General features: G+C 43.3%; 6 protein-coding genes across 6 annotated transcripts in view; 4 read left to right on the top strand and 2 right to left on the bottom strand.

Moving 5' to 3' along the window:
• Positions 1–25,813, bottom strand: part of LOC118407668 (tropomyosin-1-like) — a 1,169,601-nt gene that overhangs the window by 394,552 nt on the left and 749,236 nt on the right. The gene's annotated exons all lie outside the window — the stretch shown is intronic.
• LOC118407610 (zinc finger protein 25-like) overlaps positions 1–25,813 on the top strand; it is an 865,280-nt gene that overhangs the window by 121,881 nt on the left and 717,586 nt on the right. The window lies entirely within an intron of this gene.
• The window catches only part of LOC118407627 (zinc finger protein 525-like), a 976,997-nt gene that overhangs the window by 242,531 nt on the left and 708,653 nt on the right, over positions 1–25,813 (top strand). The window lies entirely within an intron of this gene.
• LOC118407619 (gastrula zinc finger protein XlCGF57.1-like) lies at positions 58–1,358 on the top strand. The gene has a single exon (XM_035808124.1). The coding sequence runs from the start codon at positions 92–94 to the stop codon at positions 1,355–1,357; it is 1,266 nt and encodes a 421-aa protein (XP_035664017.1). The 5' UTR covers positions 58–91; the 3' UTR covers position 1,358.
• Positions 5,999–16,965, top strand: LOC118407696 (DNA-directed primase/polymerase protein-like). Its single transcript, XM_035808214.1, has 15 exons — positions 5,999–6,068; positions 6,885–6,977; positions 7,864–7,942; positions 9,297–9,394; positions 10,199–10,340; positions 10,809–10,882; positions 11,673–11,746; positions 12,227–12,625; positions 13,899–14,103; positions 14,320–14,567; positions 14,899–14,979; positions 15,303–15,377; positions 15,581–15,673; positions 15,855–16,050; positions 16,675–16,965. Exons 1-15 carry the CDS (start codon positions 6,010–6,012, stop codon positions 16,799–16,801), a joined length of 2,043 nt encoding a protein of 680 aa, XP_035664107.1. The 5' UTR covers positions 5,999–6,009; the 3' UTR covers positions 16,802–16,965.
• LOC118407695 overlaps positions 19,155–25,813 on the bottom strand; it is a 13,882-nt gene continuing 7,223 nt past the window's right edge. The window contains exons 2-3 of the mRNA XM_035808213.1: positions 19,783–19,912; positions 19,155–19,296 (exon numbers count right to left, since the gene is read on the bottom strand). Coding sequence (XP_035664106.1) covers positions 19,155–19,296; positions 19,783–19,912 — 272 coding nt within the window. The remainder of the gene's footprint in view (positions 19,297–19,782; positions 19,913–25,813) is intronic.

Here is a 25,813-nt window from a genome sequence, read left to right as displayed (position 1 = left end):
ATTCAAGTGCGACCAGTGTGACTTTTCTGCTGCACAGAAATCCAGTTTGGACAACCATACGGTAGCAAAACACACCGGTGAGAAACCCCATATGTGTGGGGAGTGTGGGTACAGGACAGCTAACAAGACCCACTTATCCCGACATATGAGAACGCACACAGGAGAAAAACCGTACAAGTGTGACCAGTGTGACTATTCTGCTACAGTAAAACATCATTTGATCGACCATCAAATAAGACATTCCGGTGAGAAACCCTACATGTGCGAGGTGTGCGGGTACAGGACAGCTCAAAAGTTTAACTTATCTCGACATATGAGAATCCACACGGAAGAAAAACCCTACAAGTGTGACCAGTGCAACTATTCTGCTTCAGAAAGATCCAAGTTGGACAAACACCTCGCAAAACACACGGGTAAGAAAGTCTATAAGTGTGACGATTGTGGATACAGGACAGCTAAAAAGTCAAATTTCTCACGACATATGAGGACCCGACAAAAATGTAATTTTAAACGAGCAAATCTAATCAAGAACTTTGGTGAGAAACCTTATCTGTGTGGAGAGTGTGGGTACAGGACAGCAAAAAAGGATCACCTGACAGAACATCTGAAAATCCATACAGGTGAAAAACCCTTCATGTGTGGGGAGTGTGGGTACAGGTCAGCTCATAAGTGTCACCTGTCCGAGCATATGAAAACACATACCGGTGAAAAGCCCTTCAAGTGTGACCAGTGTGACTATTCTGCTGCACAGAAAACCCACATGGACAGGCATATAGTAGCAAAACACAGTGATGAGAAACCCTACATATGTGGGGAGTGTGGGTACAGGACTACTCAAAAGGCACACCTGTCTCAACACATGAGAATTCATACCGGTGAAAAACCCTACAAGTGCGACCAGTGTGATTATACTGTAGCACACAAATCCTCTTTGAACGACCATATGCTGAAACACACGGGGGAAAACCCCTACAAATGTGGGGAGTGTGGGTACAAGACGGCAAAGAAAGCTAACTTATTCCGACACATGAGAACACATACGGGTGAAAAACCCTACAAGTGTGACCAGTGTGACTATTCTGCAGCACAGAAATGCGCTCTGGACCAGCATATGAGAAAGCACACCGGTGAGAAACCCTACATGTGTGGGGTGTGTGGGTACAGGGCAGCTAAAATGTCGAATGTGTCTGACCACATGAGAGCACATATTGGAGAAAAACACTACAAGTGTGATATGTGTAACTACTCTGCTGCTAGGAAATCTCAGCTGTTTGGACATTTGAAAATACATTCAAAAGAAACTAAGTCTACAAGAGGGACAAATGTACAGCCTTTGACTTTGTCTCCTGAAACATGAAAAAAATATGTTGAAACAAGCCCTTCAGGAGTGACCATCATGTTAACTCTAGCCTAAATCTGTACCTTGTAGTATATAAAGTTGTACTAGTAGTTAATCTCCAAGCAATCCCTACGGTAGAAAAAAATAGTATCTAAACTGGTAGAAGAGTGAAGCCGGCCTAGGTGTGTCTAGGGCTCTGGTATACAAAGATTATTTTGTAGTAAGCAAGTGTACATTAGAGGTAGACATATCCAGACACATGTACATTTGGTACATGCTGGCAAGGATTGTGATAAATGAGTTCAATAGAGATTATCATGCAAAAGCCTGCGTAAAATATCACCTAGGACTAAGGAAGGCATTTAGATGTGGGTTTGAACTAAGGTACTAGTCCCTAGGCATAGATTATGGATTTACTCTTTTAACTTATTTAGAAATTGACTTTTTGTTTTTGACATTCACTGTTGACACATTGGTCATTACAGGTGTACCTAACCTTTGTGTCACACCTATAGATTTGCTTGTTTTATTCTTTAAATTTTAATGCATATCAAAGCTGTTCTACTGGGGGATTTGTACAAACTCGCAGATGTTAGAAATGATTTGTATATTTACAATGAAAATCTGTACTGTCCAAGATATACTCATATAAAATGCTTGTGAACGAACTATAGAGAGTGTAGTAAATGATCCAAGTTTAAAGATGTTGCAGTTAGATGACGATGGGGGTGGGGGGTACCTGGTCATGAATAAACATACCTACATACTTTTAGATAGCTTTATTGCACAACAATTGTACCGGTACAAAGTATGGCATCTACATAACTACAGTTCTATAACTTAATGCTTATCTATCTAATACAGAAGTCGTAGTATGGGATAAGTTTCTTACAATGATTTGAGGCTTTTACAATCATTTGAGGAATTTCTATGTCAAACCCTTTGATGCAATGTAAATGCAGAAATGTTCGCGGTGGATTAATGTTTGCGGTTTTAATTTAAAATTTTAATTTAAAACCACCGCGAACATTTTTCTATTATGGTATTAGACTGTAGTCTATGGTGTTACCGCGAACTTAAAACCGCCGTGAAAAGTCCTTTTTCCCGCTACCGCAAAATTAAAACCCCGCGAAATTAAATGCATTTACAGTATTTTCCTATATCTGCCATGCAGGGATTGTCACATGTCATTATGTATTTGAATTTGCACTTCAGATAAAAGATGACCTGGAAAAATCTCAGTGTTTAGGAAGACTGAAAGTGATTTTATTCACTAAGCAACAACATGAAATTAGGATGTGCTATAATCTAGAGGAGTTCCAACCCTTTCTTACATGTCACTTTTGTGAATTTTATTTCGAGGTGTAAAAAGAGAATCGAAGGTGAAAAATAATTTTTTTTTCATTTCCTACACAAAAAGTTGTTTTTCCTAAATAAAAAACAAGAGTTATCAATCAACAGCAAAAAAAAAACACCATTGCATGCCAAGAAGGTTAAAAGCAAAGAAATAATGCAATACCAATGAAAGATGCAAGGTGGCACAATCTTATTAAACATACTAATCTCTCTCTCTTTCATATACCTCTTCATAAGACTTATATTAAAAAAAAAACCATACACGGTTACGCTTAACATTATTCTACAATGTTGCCACAACTATAACACCAAAAGCAAATTCCGCTTCCGCAATTTCTGGCCAATTTCCACCTCTCACTTTAGCCCCCGGAGTTTACAGTGATAGGTGCACAGGTTGGACGGGAACGCCAGTGTGAGACCATACCGCAAGGTCTGTCGGGACGGAGCGGGAAACATGGCCGCCAAACAGGACTGAGAAGAGATGGGAGGGCGACGTTAGGGTCTTGTAACAGCGTTTCAGGGACGAGAAAGAAGACAACAACTAAAAAATAGCTAGAGGACAACTCCGACAACCCAAGTGTGTGTTTGTACTTCAATCAGAGTAACTGAAGGTATGGAAAACGTTAAGAAAGCAGCTAGTAGTCGCCCATGATTTTTACGTCTATGAAAAAGTTGTGTAACTTTCTACCACCAGATTGGGGCGATGTTCGATGTCACTTGTGTTCAATCAAAGTATTTTATGAGATTAAATCAACAATAAATCCTCGGTTTGATCAGCTCAATGGCATGATTTCAGGAAGTGATAAAAATGAAGATATTTCGCCATACGAGAGGCCGCCAGTTTGTTTACATCACTAAAAGTAGATTTTGCAAAGTTAGTTCGTAAAATCATGCAGGGAATATGCTCAATCACTTCGTAGTCAGAAAGGGATTGTCATGGTCAATTGTGGCGTCAAGATTTTCACCTTATCTCCAACATAATACTGGGCCTCTAACAGAGATCAGAAAACATGTACTCGCTCAGGAATGTAAATAATATGTCAAAGGTAAATGACCCACAAAAACAAAACCAGTCTGGGCATTATTATCCAAATCGAAACAATTGTCGAGACTGTTTTCTTTTTCGAGGCCTTACCTTTGACACATAACCTATAATTCATGTCGCCGCACATACGTTATAATTTCTGTCAGAGGGCTTATATTCACTAGTAGAAAAGTGCCAGTTTGTTTACATCTAGCTCAGAGGATCTACTGAAAGGGGTTTACGGAAAAGGCTGGGCTGTCTACCTGGGCTGGCTATCACGTCAGGCTACTTGGACCTACTAAAGCCCATTGGGACAAAAGCTGTTTTAGCAGTAGGGGTTGTTTGTGCTCAATGAAGAAGCTGTGTGTGAAGGATCTGTGTGTTATTATGTGAATGAGCTGTGTGAAGAGGCAGTGTGTGAAGAAGCTGTTTGTGAAGGAGCTGTGTTTGAAGGAGCCGTGTTTGATGGGGCTTTGTGTGAAGCAGCTGTGTTTGAAGGAGCTGTGTATGTTACATAACCCAGGTCCCAGAGGTTCTGGGTTCGAATCAGTTGATATGCCAGCGATCTTGTGCGCTTGGGAAGAGATCTTAACACGACTTTCCTCCCTTCACTAGGGTAGAGAAAAGAGTACCTAGCTTCGGTAAGGGCCCTCCCTCAGATAGGGCATAGAACCCACCACACTTACGGAAAAGACTAGGCCTATGGCCACACCTGGGATAATTGCTGTCGTATTGAGGTCACCTGAGTTAGCACCGAATGGCAGCTGTTCCAGACCCTTGCACTTTAGCAACGCTTATTTTAGGCTCATTACAATTGTCGATCCTAATGTATGGCGCAGAAGCCTGGACCCTGACAGCCAGTAAAGAACGGCTCCAGGATGCCTTTGACCAACTAGCCACCAGTCTTAAGACTAATCCAATCAGCCCGATAAGTCATGTAATAGCCCTTTCAAAGGGGGGCAAGTTGGGGGGGAATTCAATTGGATTGAAACCCAGAACTTTGGGTTTATGTAACCCCACACAATTGCTTCACACAAGGCCCCTTCACACACGGCTCCTTCAAACACAGCTCCTTCACATACAGCCCATTCACATACAGTTCCTTCACACATAGCTTCTTTATTGAACTCAAACAACCCCTACTGCTAAAACAGCTTTTGTCCCAATGGGCTTTCGTAGGTCCAAGTAGCCTGACGTGATAGCCAGCCCAGGTAGACAGCCCAGGTAGACAGCCCAGGTAGACAGCCCAGCCTTTTCCGTAAACCCCTACTGAAAGTGGAGATCAATTATGGTAAATATTTTGCATGGTTAGTAAAATCATGCGGGTAATATGAAATGATGAGGCAGTACGTACTAAGAGGCTGATACTGTACTAGTAAATGCATTAAAGTTCGCGGGGATTTAATTTCGCGGTAGTGGGAAAAAGGACTTTTCGCGGTGGATTAAAGTTCGCGCTAACACCATAGACTGCAGTCTAATACCACAATAAAAAAATGTTCGCGGTGGATTTAAGTTTGCGGTGAAGTGGTCACCGCGAAAACCGCGAACATTAATCCACCGCGAACATTTCTGCATTTACAGTACGTGCTCAAGGCATGGGAATCCCATTTTACGTCTCTTCTGATCAGGCTTTTAGCTTGGATTTTATAATAGGGAGTCCAAACTTATTGGTGAGCCGCGGTAAGTGACTATTGTAGGGGGGTCTGGGGGCATTCACCTTCCATGGTGCAGAGTTTTTGATGATTTTAAGTTAAAACGGTGCATTCTAAGGTATCCAAAGAGGCAAGAATACTGTTACAGATGTCACAGTAGAAGACTGTGACCACAGATGACCTGGTAGCATCCCTGGTCAATTAGAATTTCATGCTTGTCGGAGGATTTTCTCCCCAGTATAGGGTGTCCAGGGGGATCAAATTTCTTGTTATTCTAAGAAAAGTGCGTCCAGATGACGCGTTGACCCATGCCTGGCTAAAAGCCTGCTTCAGGCTGCAGCATCTGTTCATCCTTGGTGGTCTCCCATCCAAGAACTGACCGAACTGCACGTTGCTTAACATCCGAGATCAAGGGATCAGGTGTATAAAGTTTTCCACATTATCTGCAACATTCTCAACTTAATTATCTATAAATTAAAATTCTTCTCTTTGTTTACTGCCAGGTTCCCAGCACCATGTCGTACCAGCCAACTCTGTTCCCCAGGATTACTCGTGTACAGTGTGTTTGTTTGTTTGTTTGTTTGTTTGTAACTAAAAATAAAAATCTTTTCCTTGTTAACTCCCAGGTTCCCAGCACCATGTCCCACCAGCCAACTCTGTCTCCCCGTAAACGCAGCCTGGCTCAGATCAGGGAATGGTGAGGTTCACTTGTGTACAGTGTGTTTGTTTGTTTGTTTGTTTGTTTGTGCCAGCCAACTCTGTCTCCCCGTAAACGCAGCCTGGCTCAGATCAAGGAATGGTGAGGTTCACTTGTGTACAGTGTGTTTGTTTGTTTGTTTGTTTGTTTGTGCCAGCCAACTCTGTCTCCCCGTAAACACAGCCTGGCTCAGATCAGGGAATGGTGAGGTTCACTTGTGTACAGTGTGTTTGTTTGTTTGTTTGTGCCAGCCAACTCTGTCTCCCCGTAAACGCAGCCTGGCTCAGATCAAGGAATGGTGAGGTTCACTTGTGTACAGTGTGTTTGTTTGTTTGTTTGTTTGTTTGTGCCAGCCAACTCTGTCTCCCCGTAAACGCAGCCTGGCTCAGATCAAGGAATGGTGAGGTTCACTTGTGTACAGTGTGTTTGTTTGTTTGTTTGTTTGTTTGTGCCAGCCAACTCTGTCTCCCCGTAAACGCAGCCTGGCTCAGATCAGGGAATGGTGAGGTTCACTTGTGTACAGTGTGTTTGTTTGTTTGTTTGTTTCGTATACCTGCTAAACTATTAGCTGTGTCTGTATGGCATAAGAGAGACAGAGAGAGAAAAGAAAGAAAGAGATAGAGTGAGAGTGAGATAAAGAGAAAGAAAGAAACTGCCTCAGTTATGTCGGGCTCATACTGAAATAGACACCCGACAGATTTGTTAGATCTTCACAAACATGGGACCTCTGCCAAGTGCAAGTCTACTCATTTATTCGTTCATTCATTTACTCATTTATTCCTTCACACTTACAACTTGTTAAACTCCCTTACACAGGAGGAAAGTAGAATGGAAGAAGAAGCTGAGGAGGTTTGAGAAAGCGGAGGAGGAGATAAAGAAGTTTCCATTAGGGCCTCAATACAAGGCTGGGTGAGGGGACTTCTATACTCAATACTCCCAATAATTCTACTATTTTGCCATACTATTCATGGGACACAGGAACAACGATAAACTCTCTCAGTTCAGGCTCTACCCTACTGTTTTATGAGGGTGTATCTTCTATAATGTTACTGATTAACGTACTATGTTGTTACATGTACTACGTTAGTGTCGTAATGTTTTTATTTACTTGTCCAAAATCCTCAGGAATTAGATGTTGATTTGTTATTGTTATTGTCACCTTAACAAATGAGAAAACCAGACAGGTTTTTAACTATATGGCCATTATATAGTTCCACATACCTATCAGTCACACATACAAAGTATGAGACCATTTGGCCAACCTCCATCTTCCAGCCTCTGCCAGATTTTCTTGTGCTATGACTCTTAAGATGTTGATTTACCTTTTGCCCATTGTAAGGAAATTGTGATGACTACAAGGCTGCTAATTGATTAATTTCTTCTTTTCTACTGCTCAGCCCCCTTGACGGGGATTAATAGCAGTGCGCATGTTTGTTAGTAACAGGTGCTAATGCCATACAAACATAGGGAAAACAACGGCAAAAAAAAACAACACAAGGGAACATAAACAACTGATCTGTGGGTGCAAAAGACAAGACAAGTGAATGTGGTGGGTTAGTGTTATTTACATAATATACAAGGACGTGTAGGGGCGACTCAATGCAGCAGGGCCCTCCCCAGTTCAGTTTTGAACTAGGAGAGAGACCCCGCCTCCGCCACACCAGGCTCAAGTTCATTCCACTCCTGGATGATACGAGGGAAGAACGAGAGCCTATAGAAGTTGGATTTGCTCGCGATGGCCTGCAATGGCCTAATTTGATCTGCACTGAAATGCCCCCTGTTTCTGCTGTTCCAGGCTGCGGCGCCCCTCCCCCGTGTGGAGACTCTTCCCCAGACAGAAGCTAGCCTTCGATTTCGCACGATGCTGTAAACAGGTTGGTTTGGATATCTGTTATTGTCAGCATTTCTTTTCGGCCTCCAAACAACTACTGCGAAAACTTCACAGATAAAACAATTCTGTACACTACTAAAGCAGTGAAGCACTTAAGCAGCAGGTAGGCAGTGGTAAATGTAAAATGTACTCACTGAAGAAAACAAACATTCCAATGCACAAATGCAACAGAGCTGTCAGAGGTTGAGAAGATTTGGAACAACAAAAAGGTGGTTAACAACAGCAATTCAAACTTGTGAATATGGTCTTCAAATTATCAATAATACTTAGGGTAACTAGTAGGGTTGCAAAATTTTGCTATTGGCACACAGGTCTTTGTGACACTTATAATATCTGAAGGCAAAATGTATAATTTACAGTAGACGCTGGCCATGACACCAAGTTGAGCACCAAGTTCCAGGGAAATAAGTTTGGTTGTTTAGGCCACATATCAACTGGATGTCAACTGTTGATGGACTATTGTTTCAGATCATATTAACTTGTTCTTGTGTACCCAGGATGTCCATGTGTTAACCTGTTGTTACCCCAGGATGTCCATGTGTTAACCTGTTGTTACCCCAGGATGTCCATGTGTTAACCTGTTGTTACCCCAGGATGTCCATGTGTTAACCTGTTGTTACCCCAGGATGTCCATGTGTTAACCTGTTGTTACCCAGGATGTCCATGTGTTAACCTGTTGTTACCCCAGGATGTCCATGTGTTAAATTATTTATAACCTGTTGTTACCCCAGGATGTCCATGTGTTAACCTGTTGTTACCCCAGGATGTCCATGTGTTAACCTGTTGTTACCCCAGGATGTCCATGTGTTAACCTGTTGTTACCCCAGGATGTCCATGTGTTAACCTGTTGTTACCCCAGGATGTCCATGTGTTAACCTGTTGTTACCCAGGATGTCCATGTGTTAACCTGTTGTTACCCCAGGATGTCCATGTGTTAACCTGTTGTTACCCCAGGATGTCCATGTGTTAACCTGTTGTTACCTAGGATGTCCATGTGCTAACCTGTTTTTACCTAGGATGTCCATGTGTTAACCTGTTTTTACCTAGGATGTCCATGTGTTAACCTGTTTTTACCTAGGATGTCCATGTGTTAACCTGTTGTTACCCAGGATGTCCATGTGTTAACCTGTTGTTACCCAGGATGTCCATGTGTTAACCTGTTGTTACCTAGGATGTCCAATTGTTACCTAGGATGTCCATGTGTTAACCTGTTGTTACCCCAGGATGTCCATGTGTTAACCTGTTGTTACCTAGGATGTCCAATTGTTACCTAGGATGTCCATGTGTTAACCTGTTGTTACCCCAGGATGTCCATGTGTTAACCTGTTGTTACCCAGGATGTCCATGTGTTTGCGTGTGAAGTGGAGGGGGAGAGTGAGAACGGTCAGAGGAGATATCTGGTCACCACGTACGAGCAGTTCTGGGACATGTACAGGTAGGGTTCTCAGGACTTTCTTTTCAAACATGTTTTTTGCCTGTCCGTCTGTAGCAGGGCTCTAGCCAGGTCGATATTTTTTTCCGTCAGCCGATTCCCATTGTCGTGAAAACACTATTCCAGGAGCTAGAAGGACTGAACTGAGACCTTGAAAAACAGGTTTTTAATGAGATGATCGTATGCGAAAGGGCACCAACACACTTCGTCAACAATAATAACAATAGCAAAACAAACAGTTTGTGGCTTTTACGGCCGTGGACGACCCTAAGCCGACTGTAGCTTCCACCAAGTATTTTTGTCCGTCAAGGTTGACGGATTGGTTTTATAATTTTTCCGTCACACGCAGCAAATTTCCGTCAAATGTCGGAAAAACAGACGCTGGCTAGAGCCCTGGTCGGTAGTATGTTACAGTTGTATATACAGTTCACCTGCAGCCCTGTAAAGTTAGTATGTAAGCAATTATTATTAAGTACCTTTGTCCTCTTGCTGTATCATTTATCATGTCATTTTGGTGTCAGCCCACAAGGGCTGTGCGAAAAAATGCAAGAAAATTTCATTGATTGGTTGATTCATTCTTTCATTCATTCATTCATTGTAACATTTCTTCAAAAGCATTTTTTCTAGTTGCTTGAGTAACTGCTATTTGATGAATTCTATAATCTACATGTCTAACAGTCATTGATGTACCAGTTTCTCATTACTTTCTGTAACATTTTTTCATAAACACTTTTTCCTTAATTTATCAGATACTAACAGAGAAATTAAAGTCATGACATAATTGAAATAATTTTACTATTCCCCCAGTGTTCTCCACCCAAATATGGACGGCCACTTCTACGAGGTCATCCCAGAGGGCGCGACCTGTCACCTGTACTTTGACCTTGAGTTCAGCAAGGTCGTGAACCCGGGGTCAGACGGGGTCGCCATGGTCCAAACTCTCATCAGGGTGGGTCAAAGTTCAACTTCCTAATGCTATGGGTGTTTCATAGGTTTTAAAACTGCAATAGACTCCAAAACGTTGGTGTGATACCAGCATAGAAAGTAGATGCAAGTTTTCCTTATTAACCTAGTGGAACCAACTCTACAGTGCAGAAACTTGGAAAAGGGAAAGTGACCTCCAACCAGGTTAGCTCACTGAAGAGGCACTCTTCCACTGTTTATGTGACAGATGCTCTACAGTATTTACAGGTTCATTGTACCGGGGAAATTCCCCTCGCTCTTTTCAACAAGCACAATGAACAGTGGACCACAACTTAACATCCCTTCCTAAGGACTGCAAAGTAGCGTGAATGTCGGGTGAGTGACATAGCAGGAATCAAACTCACGGCTTCTAGTTCCAGAGGCAGGGCTGCTAACCACTGGACTACGCATGCTACCATACTGTCTAAACTAGGACGTCTTCTCTTTCCTGCAGTGTGTGTGGTGGCTCCTGAAGAAGAAATACAACCTCACCTGTACGGAGGATCATGTCCTTGACTTGGAGTCAAGGTCAGGGCAGTTTGTCCTATCTGAATGTTTAAAAAGTGACAGTCATGTAGTGTACTTTTCTGAGCCAGGTTGCACAGTGTGCAACCTGGGCCAAAAACTAGGTTGCACAACTGAATTTCAAGTTGCACCACCTACAATTCAATAATTTCTGAAAAAGGGGTACAATACATACATGCTTGGCTAATATGAAACAGAGCTGCCTCGGTCTATTTATTTCTTCCAAGTAAATTGACAACAAAATCGAGTTCTGAGGCTCAAAATCTTAAGTTGCACCCTGTGCAACCAGAGTTTAGAAGTAAGTTGCACAAAGCAAAAAGTGGTTGCAATGTGCAAGTGTGCAAGTGGGTATTTTGCACGCTGGTCATGTACTTGCCTTTTTTTAATTTCATGAATAAGGAAAATTGCATCAAAATGTTAAGTTTCCATCTTTATATAGGGAAATTGGTACATTTTAAGATTTTATGGTCTTCTCTTCAGCAATACCTTATCTGAGTGTTCATCTTACAGCCAGTACTACTAGTAGGTGGTGAGTTCAATCCCCAACCAGCTCATACCACAGGACTTAGATAATAACACAGGTAGCATGTAACATATGATGCTGCGTTCTCCGTAACAAATTTCTAAAAAAATCCAACTCACTGCATTTTGGTAAGGGGGACCTTTATTGGACATAGATACCGGTAATGTGGATTTGAACGTAGTTTGCACGATTCATGACAAAACGCTCATGAAAACTCTCTCATGGACGATCATCAACCCTTATTGATACTGTATATCTGTTTGTTTTCAGCACGGAGGAAAAGTTCAGTCACCATCTGATTTTCCACCTGCCTGGAGCTGCCTTTCAGGACAACATTCATGCAGGTGTGCTTGTTAGTTTATTTGTTTGTTTCCTTGTATGTTACAGTACTGATTTACCAGTAAACCTCCTCCTAGCGTGATACACCTGCACTGTGTTTCAGAGTTTGTTATTTTCCACCTGTGCTGGTATGGAAGAAATTCCCGAAGCACAGAAAGTACCAGGGCTCATGCCAGAACCTGTGTTCCAACATTTGATAAAATTTTGCTGTATATGATAGAAAAAATTAAGAAACATTCCATCAGCATTGAAAAATCATTCGGCATTGCAGATATAGAAATTTGAATACAAAGAGGAAAGTGTTTAAGATTCTGTGTAGCAGGATCTTTTTGTCACTGATGACAAGTAAAATAAAGCTGACTAGAACACTATTGTCGGTTGGAAAATGATTGCCATTATTGCAATAAAAGTGTTTTGGGGATTGTTCAATTGAATAAAGAGAGACAAAATCAATTTGACTTGAAGAAACTTTCCCTTCTCTTCAGGCAACTTTGTACACCAGATGTGTGAGAAGCTGCACCTGTGTACTGAGCAGCAGAGCCCCCTGGCAGGTGATGCAGAACTGCAGGAGCTGAGGGAGGCAGTCCCAGGGTTGGACCTGTGTACTGAGCAGCAGAGCCCCCTGGCAGGTGATGCAGAACTGCAGGAGCTGAGGGAGGCAGTGCCAGGGTTGGACCTGTGTACTGAGCAGCAGAGACACCTGACAGGTGACACAGAACTGCAGGAGCTGAGGGAGGCAGTGCCAGGGTTGGACCAGTGTACTAAGCAGCAGAGCCCCCTGGCAGGTGACACAGAACTGCAGGAGCTGAGACAGGCAGTGCCAGGACTGGACCAGCTGGTGGTAAAGAACAAGGCTGGGGAGAGGGTGCTGTTCATAGATGCAGGTGAGCATGGTTAAAGGGTAGGGCTGTGTGACTAAACAAACTTGGACAAAGTACTGTAATTCACTTTGTCTTCTCTGTACCAAACTTTCACGGTCTGAGAAAATTTAACTTGTTCTCGGAACCAAATGTTCACGGTGGCAGCAGGTGCACATGAAAAAGTCTCTTATATTATTTGTTATCGGTAATGATAAGTTCATGTTACAGTCATCACCGTGAAAACAGTGAACATAAAAGTACATTAAAAAAAAGCAGGTTAAAGGGTAGGGCTGTGTGACTAAACAAACTTGGACAAAGTGACCTGTTGTCTTTAATGATGACAGAACCATTAAAAACAGTGGACAGAGTTTTTATGTAGACTTCAGGTATATAATGCAGTTGATTTCAAGATGATAAAAAATGTTATTTGGAGGTTGATCCTGACAAGTAGCTTGGTCGGTTGATGGATATTATGGTAATCCTGGCTTATCCAAGTGCCTGTGAATGATGCTGTGAAAACTAGACAAGAAAAACAGGGTCTTTTTGTATTATTTCATTTCTTGTGAAACTGTTCAATGGTTGTGAAGAACAAGGATGGGGAGAGAGTTCTGTTTATAGATGCAGGTAAGGCTGGTGTCAGCAGGGTTGGACAAGTCCAAAAGTCTGATTGTCCAGGGCAAGTGAAAGTGCCATTCAGACAAGCATGTGTCCTACCCCACTTGCCCGATCGGGCATGTAAGAATTTTCCAGGAGTGCGTCCCCCTTACTCCCCACCAAATTTCTCGTTGGTTGCATGTGCTGATGTTTTTGTTGTTTTTCCCCAGTTCACTGCAAATTTTGAATATCGGGCAAGTGAAAAGTTGGTTTGGGCAAGTATTATTTTATGCACTTGCCCAATACTAGTACAAGTTGACTTAAGAAAACTTGTCCAAGCCTGTTGCAGGGATGTTTTATTTACATGTTGAAAGATCCAATGGCTGTATCAAGTCCATCACCAAATTGAAATTGTCAGGCAATCGAGGTCAAGGGACCTAGGAAATCTTGGCTGGTATAATGTGTTAGGACAGTTCAGGTTGTACTTTTTACTACTGCTGGATACTACTACTACTACTACTACTACAACTACTACTACTGGATACTACTACTACTACTACTACTACTATCACCACTACAACTAGGTCACACAGTTCCCATCATACGGATGAGAGCCTCAGCAGAATATGTAAGTTTTAAAAATCTGTGTTGTTTACAGACGTTCTTGTTTACAGAGATTGTTGTTGTTGTTTACCCTCTGCAGGTGTGTACACGAAGAACAGGAACTTCCGCCTGTACCAGAGCACGAAGCTGGGCAGGCGTGCGCCTCTGCTGGTCGCTCCACAGTGCAAGTACAAACTACGGGAGGGGGGCAAGGTATCCTGGGAGGAGAGCAAGGCATGCTGGGAGGGGAGCAAGGCATGCTGGGACAAACAGGTCTTCCTGGAATCCCTCGTTAGCAATGTGAGGTGAGACAGAGGGTATCACACCGCAGTTCTTTCCATGATGTTGGTACGCCTGTAATGTGTGTACCAACTGAGCATTCCTATGCTGCATAAAAAAACAGAAATGTATTATTATATTAATAATAATAGTAATAAATGAGATCTTGATACAAAAGCACCATCATTTGCTGATTTCTTCAAGCTAGTTATCTGACCTGTGTATTCTGCCGCCTTCTCCAGGTTTTCCCCCGAACTGAGAGTGTTACGGTGTGAGGAAGGCAACAGTTCGTCTGGCAGAGTCAGAACCAGCCATGAGAGTGGGGACAACAGTAGAGGGCGGGACAGCACAACTAGGGACGGTACAGTCTATTTCTGTTCAATGTGTAACACAATTTCTCGCTGTCTGGCCAGGACTGATCAGGTCTCCTTCCCCAGAGTTTGTGGCCGTTCACTTCTAACTCAAGATAACAATTCCCATAACTACCATTAGGATTTTTTATCACTATGAAAACCTGTTCAAACTATAAGAAGTTCAGGATTCTGTATCACTATGGAAACCGGCCGATTCACACATCCAACCCCATGGGAACAAACCTCACTGCAGCTAATTACAATGTAACTGCAGCTATTCACAGGCTTCACTGTAGCTATTCACAAAAATTACAGCAGCTATTCACAAAAAAATTAATTTCATGCCTTGTTTTTTTTGCTCAGGTCTACACCACTTACTCTCAGCCCCGAGAGCTATCTACTACTAAAAATTCTTTACCACTGCATGCATATATGTCCATAACTCAAGTGTTTTGCTTCCCTACACAGCTACAGATCAGCTATCAGGTTGCAGCAGCTCCCCCTACCCCGAGGTGGATGCCTATGTGGTACTGCAGGTGAGCAGGGAGGGTGTGCATGGGGGGATCCGGCAGTGGAAGCACTTCTAAATAAATCTTCCACACACAGTTACAGATCAGCTGTCGGGTTACAGCAGCTCCCCCTACCCTGAGGTGGATGCCTACGTGGTACTGCAGGGAGGGCGTGTATGGGGAGATCCGGCAGTGGACGCACTTCTAAATAAATCTTCCTCACACAGTTACAGATCAGCTGTCGGGTTGCAGCAGCTCCCCCTACCCTGAGGTGGATGCCTACGTGGTACTGCAGGGAGGGTGTGTATGGGGGGATCCGCCAGTGGAAGCACTTCTAAATAAATCTTCCTCACACAGTTACAGATCAGCTGTCGGGTTGCAGCAGCTCCCCCTACCCTGAGGTGGATGCCTACGTGGTACTGCAGGCGAGCAGGGAGGGTGTGTATGGGGGGATCCGCCAGTGGAAGCACTTCTAAATAAATCTTCCTCACACAGTTACAGATCAGCTGTCGGGTTGCAGCAGCTCCCCCTACCCTGAGGTGGATGCCTACGTGGTACTGCAGGCGAGCAGGGAGGGTGTGCATGGGGGGATCCAGCAGTGGACATACTTCTCAATAAACCTTTCTTCCACATTTACACAGCCACAGGCCAGCTGTCGGGTTGCAGCAGCTCCCCCTACCCTGAGGTGGATGCCTACGTGGTACTGCAGGCGAGCAGGGAGGGTGTGTATGGGGGTATCCGGCAGTGGAAGCACTTCTAAATTAATCTTCCTCACACATTTACAGATCAGCTGTCGGGTTGCAGCAGCTCCCCCTACCCTGGGGTGGATGCCTACGTGGTACTGCAGGGAGGGCGTGTATGGGGGGATCCGGCAGTGGAAGCACTTCTAAATAAATCTTCGTCACACATTTACAGATCAGCTGTCAGGTTGCAGCAGCTCCCCCTATCCTGAGGTGGATGCCTACGTGGTACTGCAGGCAAGCAGAGGGGGCGTGCATGGGGGGATCCGCCAGTGGACGTACTTCTCCCAGGGGGAGGTCCTGATGTATGACATCGTGCACAACCGCTGGTGTGAGAACATCGGGCGGGCACACAGGAGCAACCATGTCATGTAGGTTAAAAGTTAAACCCTTCCCACGCCTGATGGCGCATAGGGCGGTGCGCATCTCTGTTTCTTAGCCTGGGCCACACACAACGCAATCACTACAGCAGGGGGCTAGTCCACTGGTAGTGGTGTGTGTTCAACTTCCATACTCTTTCCCAAATGCCGAGTGCTAAGCAGAGAAAGCAGCATGTACCATTTTTAAAGTCTTTGGTATGACTTGGCTAGGGATCGAGCTCACGACCTACCGAATGCAAGGCGAGCACTCTACCCACTAGGCCATTGCACCGGTAATTGTCATGTAGGTGGTGTTAACATTTTTTTTTTGCATGACATATAGTAAGCCGTATATTGTCACCTGACCACACTTTGATAAAGGTTGGATATTCTGGTAATAAAATATGTACTATGCCAAATAGCACTTAAGCAACTGGATATGATTTTTGTTAGTGTCACTGTCAAAAGGTAATGGATGCTGCATCTGACCGTTTCTCGTCATATTCAGTTTCTTGAGTAACTGCTATTTGGCATTAGTTAGTGTTGCCCTGCAGAAGAGGGATGAGGACAGAACTAGATGTTATTCAGTGATGTACCAATGTGATTTAACTATTCACTGATGTCTTTCCTGTGTAGGTTTGTAGCAGACCTGAAACGGCAGGTGTTGTACCAGAAATGTCACGACCCCGTCTGTAGGGCACAGAACTACAAGTCTCCTGGTAAAACACCTTTATATCCTTGTTACTTATCAACTCATCTATGAAAAAGGGATTGCTTTTGGCTTGTCTATGTGTGCATGTTTGGTTTTGTATGTGTGTGTGTTGGTGTGTTCCAAATTATGCACACATGTATTTCATCATTTTATAACCTTTGCTTTATATATATAGCCTCCTTTGGACATGTCTATAAGCTGACTCAGGTCTGTTGCAGAGGTCTTTTGCATGGATCCGCTATAATCTTTAGAATATCAACAAGAGCACAAAAGTTTTCACCAATTGTAAGTTTTCTGTAAGTCTGGTAATAGATCATGCCAATTTAGTTATAAACAGTGCTAGTTTGAAGTTTTGCAGGCATTGTACATTCAAGTGAAAACTAACTTTGTTTCCTGTAATATCCATACCTCCCCAGATAGGCCCCTTCCAGCAGAGGTGCTGCCTGCATTTATTCTGGAAGAGGTGAGTCGGTTTCTTATGCCTACCTGTATGTCAGGCAGTTTTCAGGAACAAAAGCATGATATAAAAGTCTTAAGACACCAAACTATGACGTTAAGTTGTTTAGCATTTTGAAGAAAGAAGTCTGTGAGAGTTCCTGTTAGATTCTGCTGTATTACAAGTTCTTACCCCTGACTAATGAACAATTCCTGACTCCCAACCATCAGGACCAACTCTGGGACTCAGGAGTGGAGGACGAAGACTTGCTGTCTGCGCTTTCATCTCAGGAAGCAGAGACAGACTCAGATGTAACGTCTTGGGCCTCAGACAGGCAAGAACCCCCTGAAGTGTCTCAGGACCGGTCTTGCGGGGCAGTCAAGACATCTTGGGATGCTGACCAGTGTGAGCCTTCCGACCAAGACTTGCTGGCTGCCAGCGACTTGGCGATGACGACGGCAGCCAAACGTGAAGGCAATTCTTGGGATCTCAAGACAGCAGGCAAACGTAATGACAAGTCTCAGGCTGTCACAACGACTGCATACGACTGGGACATTTCCGACAATGACTTACTTCTAGCTGCAAATGGTTGCCATGGAAATAATATAAGGAAAACAGAAATAACTGGTGACATTAGGGCACAGGGCCGTTGTCATGACAACAATTTAAGGAGAAGAAAAACAACTGTTGACAATGTTGACGTTTCTGATACTGACTTACTTCTAGCTGCAAATTGTTGCCATGGCAACGATTTCACAAATACAAAAACAGTTGTTGGGGCACAGCGACATTACCACGACAACAATTCCAGTAAATTACAAACAACAGTTGACAAGTGTGAAGTTTCTGATGAAGACCTTCTGACTGCGACGCAGGGTTGCCATGGCAACCATTCAGGGAAAGCCTCAAATGTTGACAGCCACACAGTTTCTGTGCAGCGTTGCCATGACAATGACCGAAGGAAAATACAAACAACTGTTGACAGTTGTGAGATATCTGATGAGGACCTGCTTGTTGTAGCAGCTCAGCCAGGGCTAGATGGGAGTGTAAGTTTTGACCACAAAGTGCTATAGAGATTTTATCTTTTGTTAACAATTGTTTTTTTTTTAGAATGTTTTATCTTGTAACGATTTTAGTAGTGATATACTTTTCGTACTCATATAGATTATTTATTTCTTTGATGCAAATTGAATACAGTACAGATTCTGAAAATAATGCATCGCAATACAACACCAAGGTTTGAATTACGTTTATTTCCTTTTTCCATTGTGTTGTTGATCATTTCAAGTCTTCATGCATGTTCTCTAAGTCTGCCTCGGTTTTCATACATTACTTTATTTTCTTCACACATTCAGTTCTTGTGACCATCCTATGGTATACTCAAACCATGCTACATTAAATAGAAAGCAGGTGTTAATTGAGCAGTAAAGGAATGACGTAAGAGTTAAAAACATCAACTTAAAAAAATCATTGGTCCCTATTTCCGACAACCACATCTTTACAAAAATTGTTTATTATAAGCAAGGTCACGATTTGAACTGTTCATGCCCGAGGTCAAAGGTGAATGCTCCTAACACTTTAAACAGTCCACATATATGTTATACTCAATAGAATGACTGACCATTGCAATTCAGTATGCAGTTCAGCCAATGATAGCATGGCAGTTAGCAGTTTGACCAATGAGAGAGTGGCTGCATGCTTTAAACATTTTCATTTTTTTTTTTTTTTCATTTATTTTGCACGTTTGTTTTACAGAGCTGGACAGGGCTATTGGATCAGTCTATAAATGCATGTTCAAACGTATTTTGTTTATCATGTCTTGGGGGCCGTCAACTTTGACCTATTATCCATAATGCACCACACTGCGCATGTACAGCTTATACTGTGATCCAACTTATACTAGTCTTCTGTCTTATAGAATATCTTGTTTACAACGAGTTAAAGTCCTTTCTGTGCTCTCCCCCTGTTCTACCGGAAGTCGTTGCACTTTTGGCGGATGACGCGCATGTCCGTCTGTATTTTTGTCCGGCGCGAGTCGATCTCGTTGTCCTGCGCACAGAACGGCTGATCCAGTACCGTCTGGTAACACTGGTACAGCTCCATCTGGACACTGGAGAAGGGAAAGACGGGGAAGGTTTTATCAGTTTGTTCCTAGGGTTGGCGTAGGGCATAGATCAATTGCCTTGCATTCTTAAAGGTCCAAACCCCAGCTCTGAATACTAGTGAAAGTCTCTTTTTTTTCTAGACTTCAGTTTCCAAAGTCTTGTCACCACAATTATGCGTTTCAACTGTATTTTTTTACTCTTCGGAATTGTTTCAATACCCCAATACCTTTTTTTTCCCTGTCTAAGTCATAAGGGGTTCATCATCCTGGTTCCAATTGCAAATGGGAAACAAAATTAATTGTTGGTAGAGCAAAAGAGTTCACGGCCCCTGAGACATAAAAGCGTGGTCTAGATAAGAACTGTGTAAAATTAGGGGGCTAACTTCACCTTTTACATTTTATCCATAATGCATTAACCCTGCTCATACGCAGTCGGAACCATGAACCACCTTATTTTCCGCGGAAATAGTTAGATCTACAGTAGAATCTTACCCGCAGAAGAGCGTCTGTCCTGCGGCGGACAGGAGCAGCTCGCCAAGGTCATTCATGGCGCGGCGGTAGTCATGGAAACACTCCATCAAGGCACGGCCCCACCTCTCACGGCACTGTTGTCCGGGTGATACTAAATAAACAAACATAAACAAATAAACACAAATAAACAAACACTCCATCAGGGTACGGCCCCACCTCTCATGGCACTGTTGTCCGGGTGATACTAAATAAACAAGTAAACATAAATAAACAAACAGATAAATATAGATAAACTAACGCTCCATCAGGGCACGGCCCCGCCTCTCGTGGCACTGTTGTCCGGGTGATACTAAATAAACAAACATAAACAGATAAACATAAATAAACAAACAGTCCATCATGGCACGGCCCCACCTCTCACGGCACTGTTGTCCAGGTGATACTAAACAAACATAAATAAACAAATTAACATAACCTCTCATGACACTGTTGTCCGGGTGATACTGAATAAACAAATAAACATAGATAAACAAATTCCGCCAGGGCACGCCCCCACCTCTCACGGCTCTGTCGTCCGGGTAAAACTAAATAAACAAGTAAACATAAATAAACAAACTCTCCATCAGGGCACGCCCCCACCTCTCACGGCACTGTCGTCCGGGTGATACTAAATAAACAAATAAATAAACAAACACTCCATCAGGGCGCCGCCCCACCTCTCATGGCACTGTTGACCGGGTGATACTAAATAAACAAACATAAACAAATAAACATAAATAAACAAATTCCGCCAGGACACGGCCCCACCTCTCACAGCACTGTCGTCCGGGTGACACTAAATAAACAAATAAACATTAATAAACACTCCATCAGGGCGCGGCCCCACCTCTCACGGCACTGTTGTCCGGGTGATACTAAATAAACAAATTAACATAAATAAACAAACACTCCATCAGCGCGCGGCCCCACCTCTCACGGCACTGTTGTCTGGGTGATACTAAATAAACAAACATAAACAAATTCACATACTAGTAGATAAACAAATTAACATAAACAAACAGTCCATCAGGGCACGGCCCCACGTCTCACGGCACTGTCGTCCGGGTGATACTAAATAAACAAACAAATTCCATCAGGGCACGCCCCCACCTCTCACGGCACTGTTGCCCAGGAGATACTAAACAAGCAAATAAATAAATAAACGTAAATAGATAAACAAACACTCTATCAGGCCACGGCCCCACCTCTCACGGCACTATTTGTCAGGGATACTAAATAAACAAGTAAATATAGATAAACAAACACTCCATCAGGGCATGGCCCCACCGCTCACGGCACTGTTGTCCGGGTGATACTAAATAAACAAACAAACATAAATATAAATAAACAAACACTCCATCAGGGCACAGCCCCACCTCTCACGGCACTGTTGTCCGGGTGATACTAAATAAACAAATAAACATACAAACACTCCATCAGGGCACGGCCGCACCTCTCATGGCACTGCTGTCCGGGTGATACTAAACAAACAAATAAACATAAATAAATAAATAGTTCATCAGGGCACAGTCCCACCTCTCACGGCACTGTTGTCCGGGTGATACTAAACAAACAAATAAACATCAACAAATTAACATGAATAAATAGTTCATCAGGGCACGGCCCCACCTCTCACGGCACTGTTGTCCGGGTGATACTAAATAAACAAACATAAACAAATAAACATAAATAAACAAACACTCCATCAGGGCATGGCCCCACCTCTCACGGCACTGTTGTCCGGGTGATACTAAATAAACAAACATAAACAAATAAACATAAATAAACAAACACTCCATCAGGGCACGCCCCCACTTCTCACGGCACTGTTGCCCAGGAGATACTAAACAAGCAAATAAATAAATAAACGTAAATAGATAAACAAACACTCTATCAGGGCACGGCCCCACCTCTCACGGCACTAGTTGTCATGGATACTAAATAAACAAACAAATAAACAAACACTCCATTGGGAAAATGCAGTACTAGAAAATATCGCTACAAGATGCTACATAAGCCAGGCGCATGCGCCGGATCCTTTCATCAGCAACACTAATTGATTGATACTGTGTCGCTGTGTGACCTCGACGTTTCATTTTGTTCCTCTCATATATGAAGGACGAGTTTGTAAGTAAAACTCTCAAAAGGCCGCACAGAAGGTCGCACAAACGCGCCATGCACAGCCTAGCGATGACAACTTTACCCTTGATTCCTGAAGCGAAGTTGGCCACTTTTTTCTACGTAAGCACGTTGTTATGTTTACAAATTGCATATTAATTGTTAGGCCAGATTTTCTTAAATGAGCGTCAAGTTATGTCGGTGTTGGCAGGCTCGTTCTTCAAGTTGACATACCAGAATAGTTTTATTGTACTAAAAGAAGTATTTTTTTTTTCTAGACCGTCTAGACAATGGGATGTTATCCATTGTGTCTAGGCACGTGCACGGTGTTGGGTAGTGGATACATAGAGAGAGAGAGAGAGAGAGAGAGAGGTTTATTCGTTTCACAGTCAACTTGCGGCTCGAAAGCCGAATTATCAGGCTTGTTTACATTGAGTATCGCACCTTATTGCTACTCACAAGAACATATTGTACAATTATAACATATGTGTCTTATAGGAAAAACCCTCCGAAGGCCGAAAAGAAGGTCGCCCCAACGTGCCACAGCTTGCCGATGACAGTTTTAATCCAGCCCCTCGCATCCCGCTAATCTCTCCCCTGACAACTTGAGTCCGTCCGAGGATCTCTCCCCTGACAACTTGAGTCCGTCCAACTCCCTGATTATTTTTGTCTGTCAGGCGAGAGCAGCGATCGGATTAAGTCTTGGAACGGAAGAGATTCTGGGTTACGTTTGCTGTCAGAGTTTGTGTAGACTTCGCACAAGATTATTCGCATGTTTGCATCAAGCTTTCAGACTTCAAAGCCTCAGTACCGATATATATGATGTACCATCAGAAATAAGCACACATAACATCTATAAGCCCCCATCTCCAAGTCAGTCTCTGAGACGAATCTTGTAGAAGTCTACACAAACTAGCCTGCTAAGGGAACTAGTTTGAACGACTTTTACAAGCTAGATTCGTCACATATTTGCACCAAATAAACCTTCAAACTTTTTTCCAAAGCTGACAAAAAAACAGTACAATAGAACAGACATACTAGATAAAAATGTTACTAGAAGAACAAAACAAACTTTAAAGCCAAAAAAGGTCAAAGTCGTATAGCCTACTAAGGAGACTAGTTTGTTTAGACTTCGCATAAGACTTGTCATATATTCGCGCCATGCCTTCAAGCTTTCTGACTAGCACAATAATGCCCATTGTGCTCACTGGTTCGAACTACCTCTATAAGGCCTACGTTACATTTCCAAACCGGGGCCCGGGCGGGCAGTTTGCGGAAACGAAAAATAGAAATGTAAAGATATACACAGGTAATGATGCCCACGACTATTCTCTCTACCTCATTTCCGCTTGTTTTGCAAAGTACGGCATATATATAATATATGCAACTGCTTTGTACGAGTATGGCCGAGGACAGAAATGGCTGCACGCACTGATGCCATCCATATAATTAAAGCAACATTGACTAGTACGATTTTGGCTTTTTTCCTGAAGCAGTGAAAGATAAAGGACCCGTATTTCGTCACCTGACAGCAGCAGCAAACCTTAGTCTGTTAGGTTAACTAGGAAAGACCTTACGCTGTCCTTTCCTAGCAAAACATTCCTCTACCATAATTATTACCTCAGAAGTTACACCACCTACCAGACCTCCCAGCCAGAAGTAATTTAGAATCAGTGACACACAGTATACTCACTGGCTTCCTTCCAACCCTAACGTTTATTTTTCCGGCCCTGCAACAATAATTGAACCAGAAAAGTTTTATAAGTTCCATCTGATCATCTTAAAGACGTTTTTGTTTGCCTTAAGAAATGGACAAGGACAAGGTGTCGTTAGTGTTAGTAAGTTATTCCAACAGTGCCACGTACAAAGAACAAAATAAACTTGGAAATTTAGAAATGATTTATAACTATGGTGATATGGATAATGGAACAGTGTGCAATGGCCCACTTGGTAGAGTGTTCGCCTTGCAGTCGGAAGGTCGTGAGTTCGATCCTCGGCCGGGTCACACTAAAGACTTTAAAAATGGTACATGCTGCTTTCTCTACTTAGCTCTTAGCATAGAGCACGGTAGTTGCACATACAGGCCACTGCCAGTTGACTAGCCCCTTACTGTAGTGATTACACTTAGTTGTGTGGCCTAAGGGCTATTAGAACGGAGAAGAGCGCCGCCCTATGCACCATCTGGTGCGGGAAGGACTTTAACTTTAACTAACCCCCGGACTTAAGAATTTCCTACTCTTGTTTCAGCGCAGTTCCAATCCATTAATCTCGTGTGGAGTATGTCCCCAGTTGTGGTTAGGGTCCTGTCACTTTATGTTAAGCCTGGGGCACAACCCGCCGTACGTGCAATTTGTCCGTACGTTTTTTGTGGAGGCCACGTCCGCCACGTATTCCTGAAAACGTTCGGTCTGTACATGGCAGGTGCGTCGCCCGTACTGGCACGTACGGAGGGCGAATCCGCCTCCCGAACGCAGAGAAAGTTCTGCATGCACTTAAATTTCTACGGCGTGTCTGCGTGCTCCCAAATCCGTGGGAATCGCCACGTGTTCGTACGGAGACGGTACTTACCACTTACGGATACCAAAAGATTGCCCACGTTTTGGCACGTAGACAGCATGCACTTGCAAGTACGGCGGGTTGTGCCCCTAGCTTTAGGGTTCTTAAACCCAATCCTCCCTTTTCCACGTGTCCGTGGGCGCGGTTCCAACCCATTAACCACCGTCGCCTGTGAAGTATGTCCCCGGTTTATTTCTGTCCTGTCTTCGTACCTTCTAACCTTCTGTTGGCGCGGAATTTTCTAGCCTGGATATCAGACTCCGGCCCGATCTCAATAATATAATTCATTCATATATACCGGCTTGACAGACACAGATACATTCAGACCAGAATCCTCCCCTTCCACGCGTGGCTGTGGGCGCGGTTCCAACCCATTAACCACCGTCTCCTGTCAAGTATGTCCCCGGTTTATTCCTGTCCTGTCTTCGTACCTTCTAACCTTCTGTTGGCGCGGAACTGTCTAGCCTGGATACCAGAATCCGGCCCGGTCCCAATGATGGTGATAGCATAGTGTAACAGTGGGGTTCAAGGACTGCTAAACCGTTCGGCCAAAAGGCTTAAAGCCGTTTGGCATGGTCTCCAGATGTTTTGTTTATCTAACTTTTCGCTTGTATCACATATATATATACAATGTATATATATATATATGGCCTCCTTCGGTCAATATTGACCATGGTAAAATCCTAATTGATATCCGCCCTACAGCGTCGACTGTGGGTAAACAGTCCTATACGAGAATGACAGTCTCTGCCACACAGGGCACATCTGTAAGCTGACTCAGGTCTGTTGCAGTGTTCTTGTATCACTTGTATCACTACTTGCAATAGGTTCTAAAGACTAGATTTGATTTGATGTATTCGGGTTCATTTCTCACTATAAAGCCGAATAAATCAAAACAAATCCAGTCTTTAGGAGTCCATGTAATACTATTGAATCACTGCATTTAGCCCATGTGGACATGGGCATGCGAATAAAGATCGATCTATAATATCTATCGTGCACGGGTTTAGATCATCATGTTTATCAGGGCCTGCTGTAGAATTTCCTTAGCTCTACAGCCGAGAAGTTGGGTTTCATACGCTTTGGAAACAGTCTGGCATCCAGCCTACGAACTGGCCTATATTGGCCCTGGAAACAGTCTGGTATCCAGACTACGAACTGGCCTATATTGGCCCTGGAAACAGTCTGGCATCCAGGCTAGGAACTGTCCCGGCTGTCCCCTAACCTTTTGTTGGCGTGGGACCCAGCGGGACAGACACCTTGGCGCATCTTAAAAATCGACCCGAGTCAGGATATATCTTCCTTCAAGTGATCTTCCAAGGGGAAATGTGGAACGGAT

The sequence above is a fragment of the Branchiostoma floridae genome, unplaced genomic scaffold (assembly GCF_000003815.2).
Source record: "Branchiostoma floridae strain S238N-H82 unplaced genomic scaffold, Bfl_VNyyK Sc7u5tJ_1439, whole genome shotgun sequence".
Taxonomy (NCBI): Eukaryota; Metazoa; Chordata; class Leptocardii; order Amphioxiformes; family Branchiostomatidae; genus Branchiostoma; species Branchiostoma floridae.
The sequence above is the reverse complement of the archived record's forward strand: the minus strand, read 5'-3'. Positions and strand labels throughout refer to the sequence as shown.

Bases quoted from the DNA above. Each gene is read 5' to 3' on its own strand.
- LOC118407619 (XM_035808124.1), top strand. From the start codon at position 92: ATGTGTGGGGAGTGTGGGTACAGGACAGCTAACAAGACCCACTTATCC.
- LOC118407696 (XM_035808214.1), top strand. From the start codon at position 6,010: ATGTCCCACCAGCCAACTCTGTCTCCCCGTAAACGCAGCCTGGCTCAG. The intron at 9,395-10,198 runs GTAGGGTTCTCA...CTATTCCCCCAG, and splicing joins CAGTTCTGGGACATGTACAG to TGTTCTCCACCCAAATATGG. The intron at 14,104-14,319 runs GTGAGACAGAGG...CGCCTTCTCCAG, and splicing joins TCCCTCGTTAGCAATGTGAG to GTTTTCCCCCGAACTGAGAG.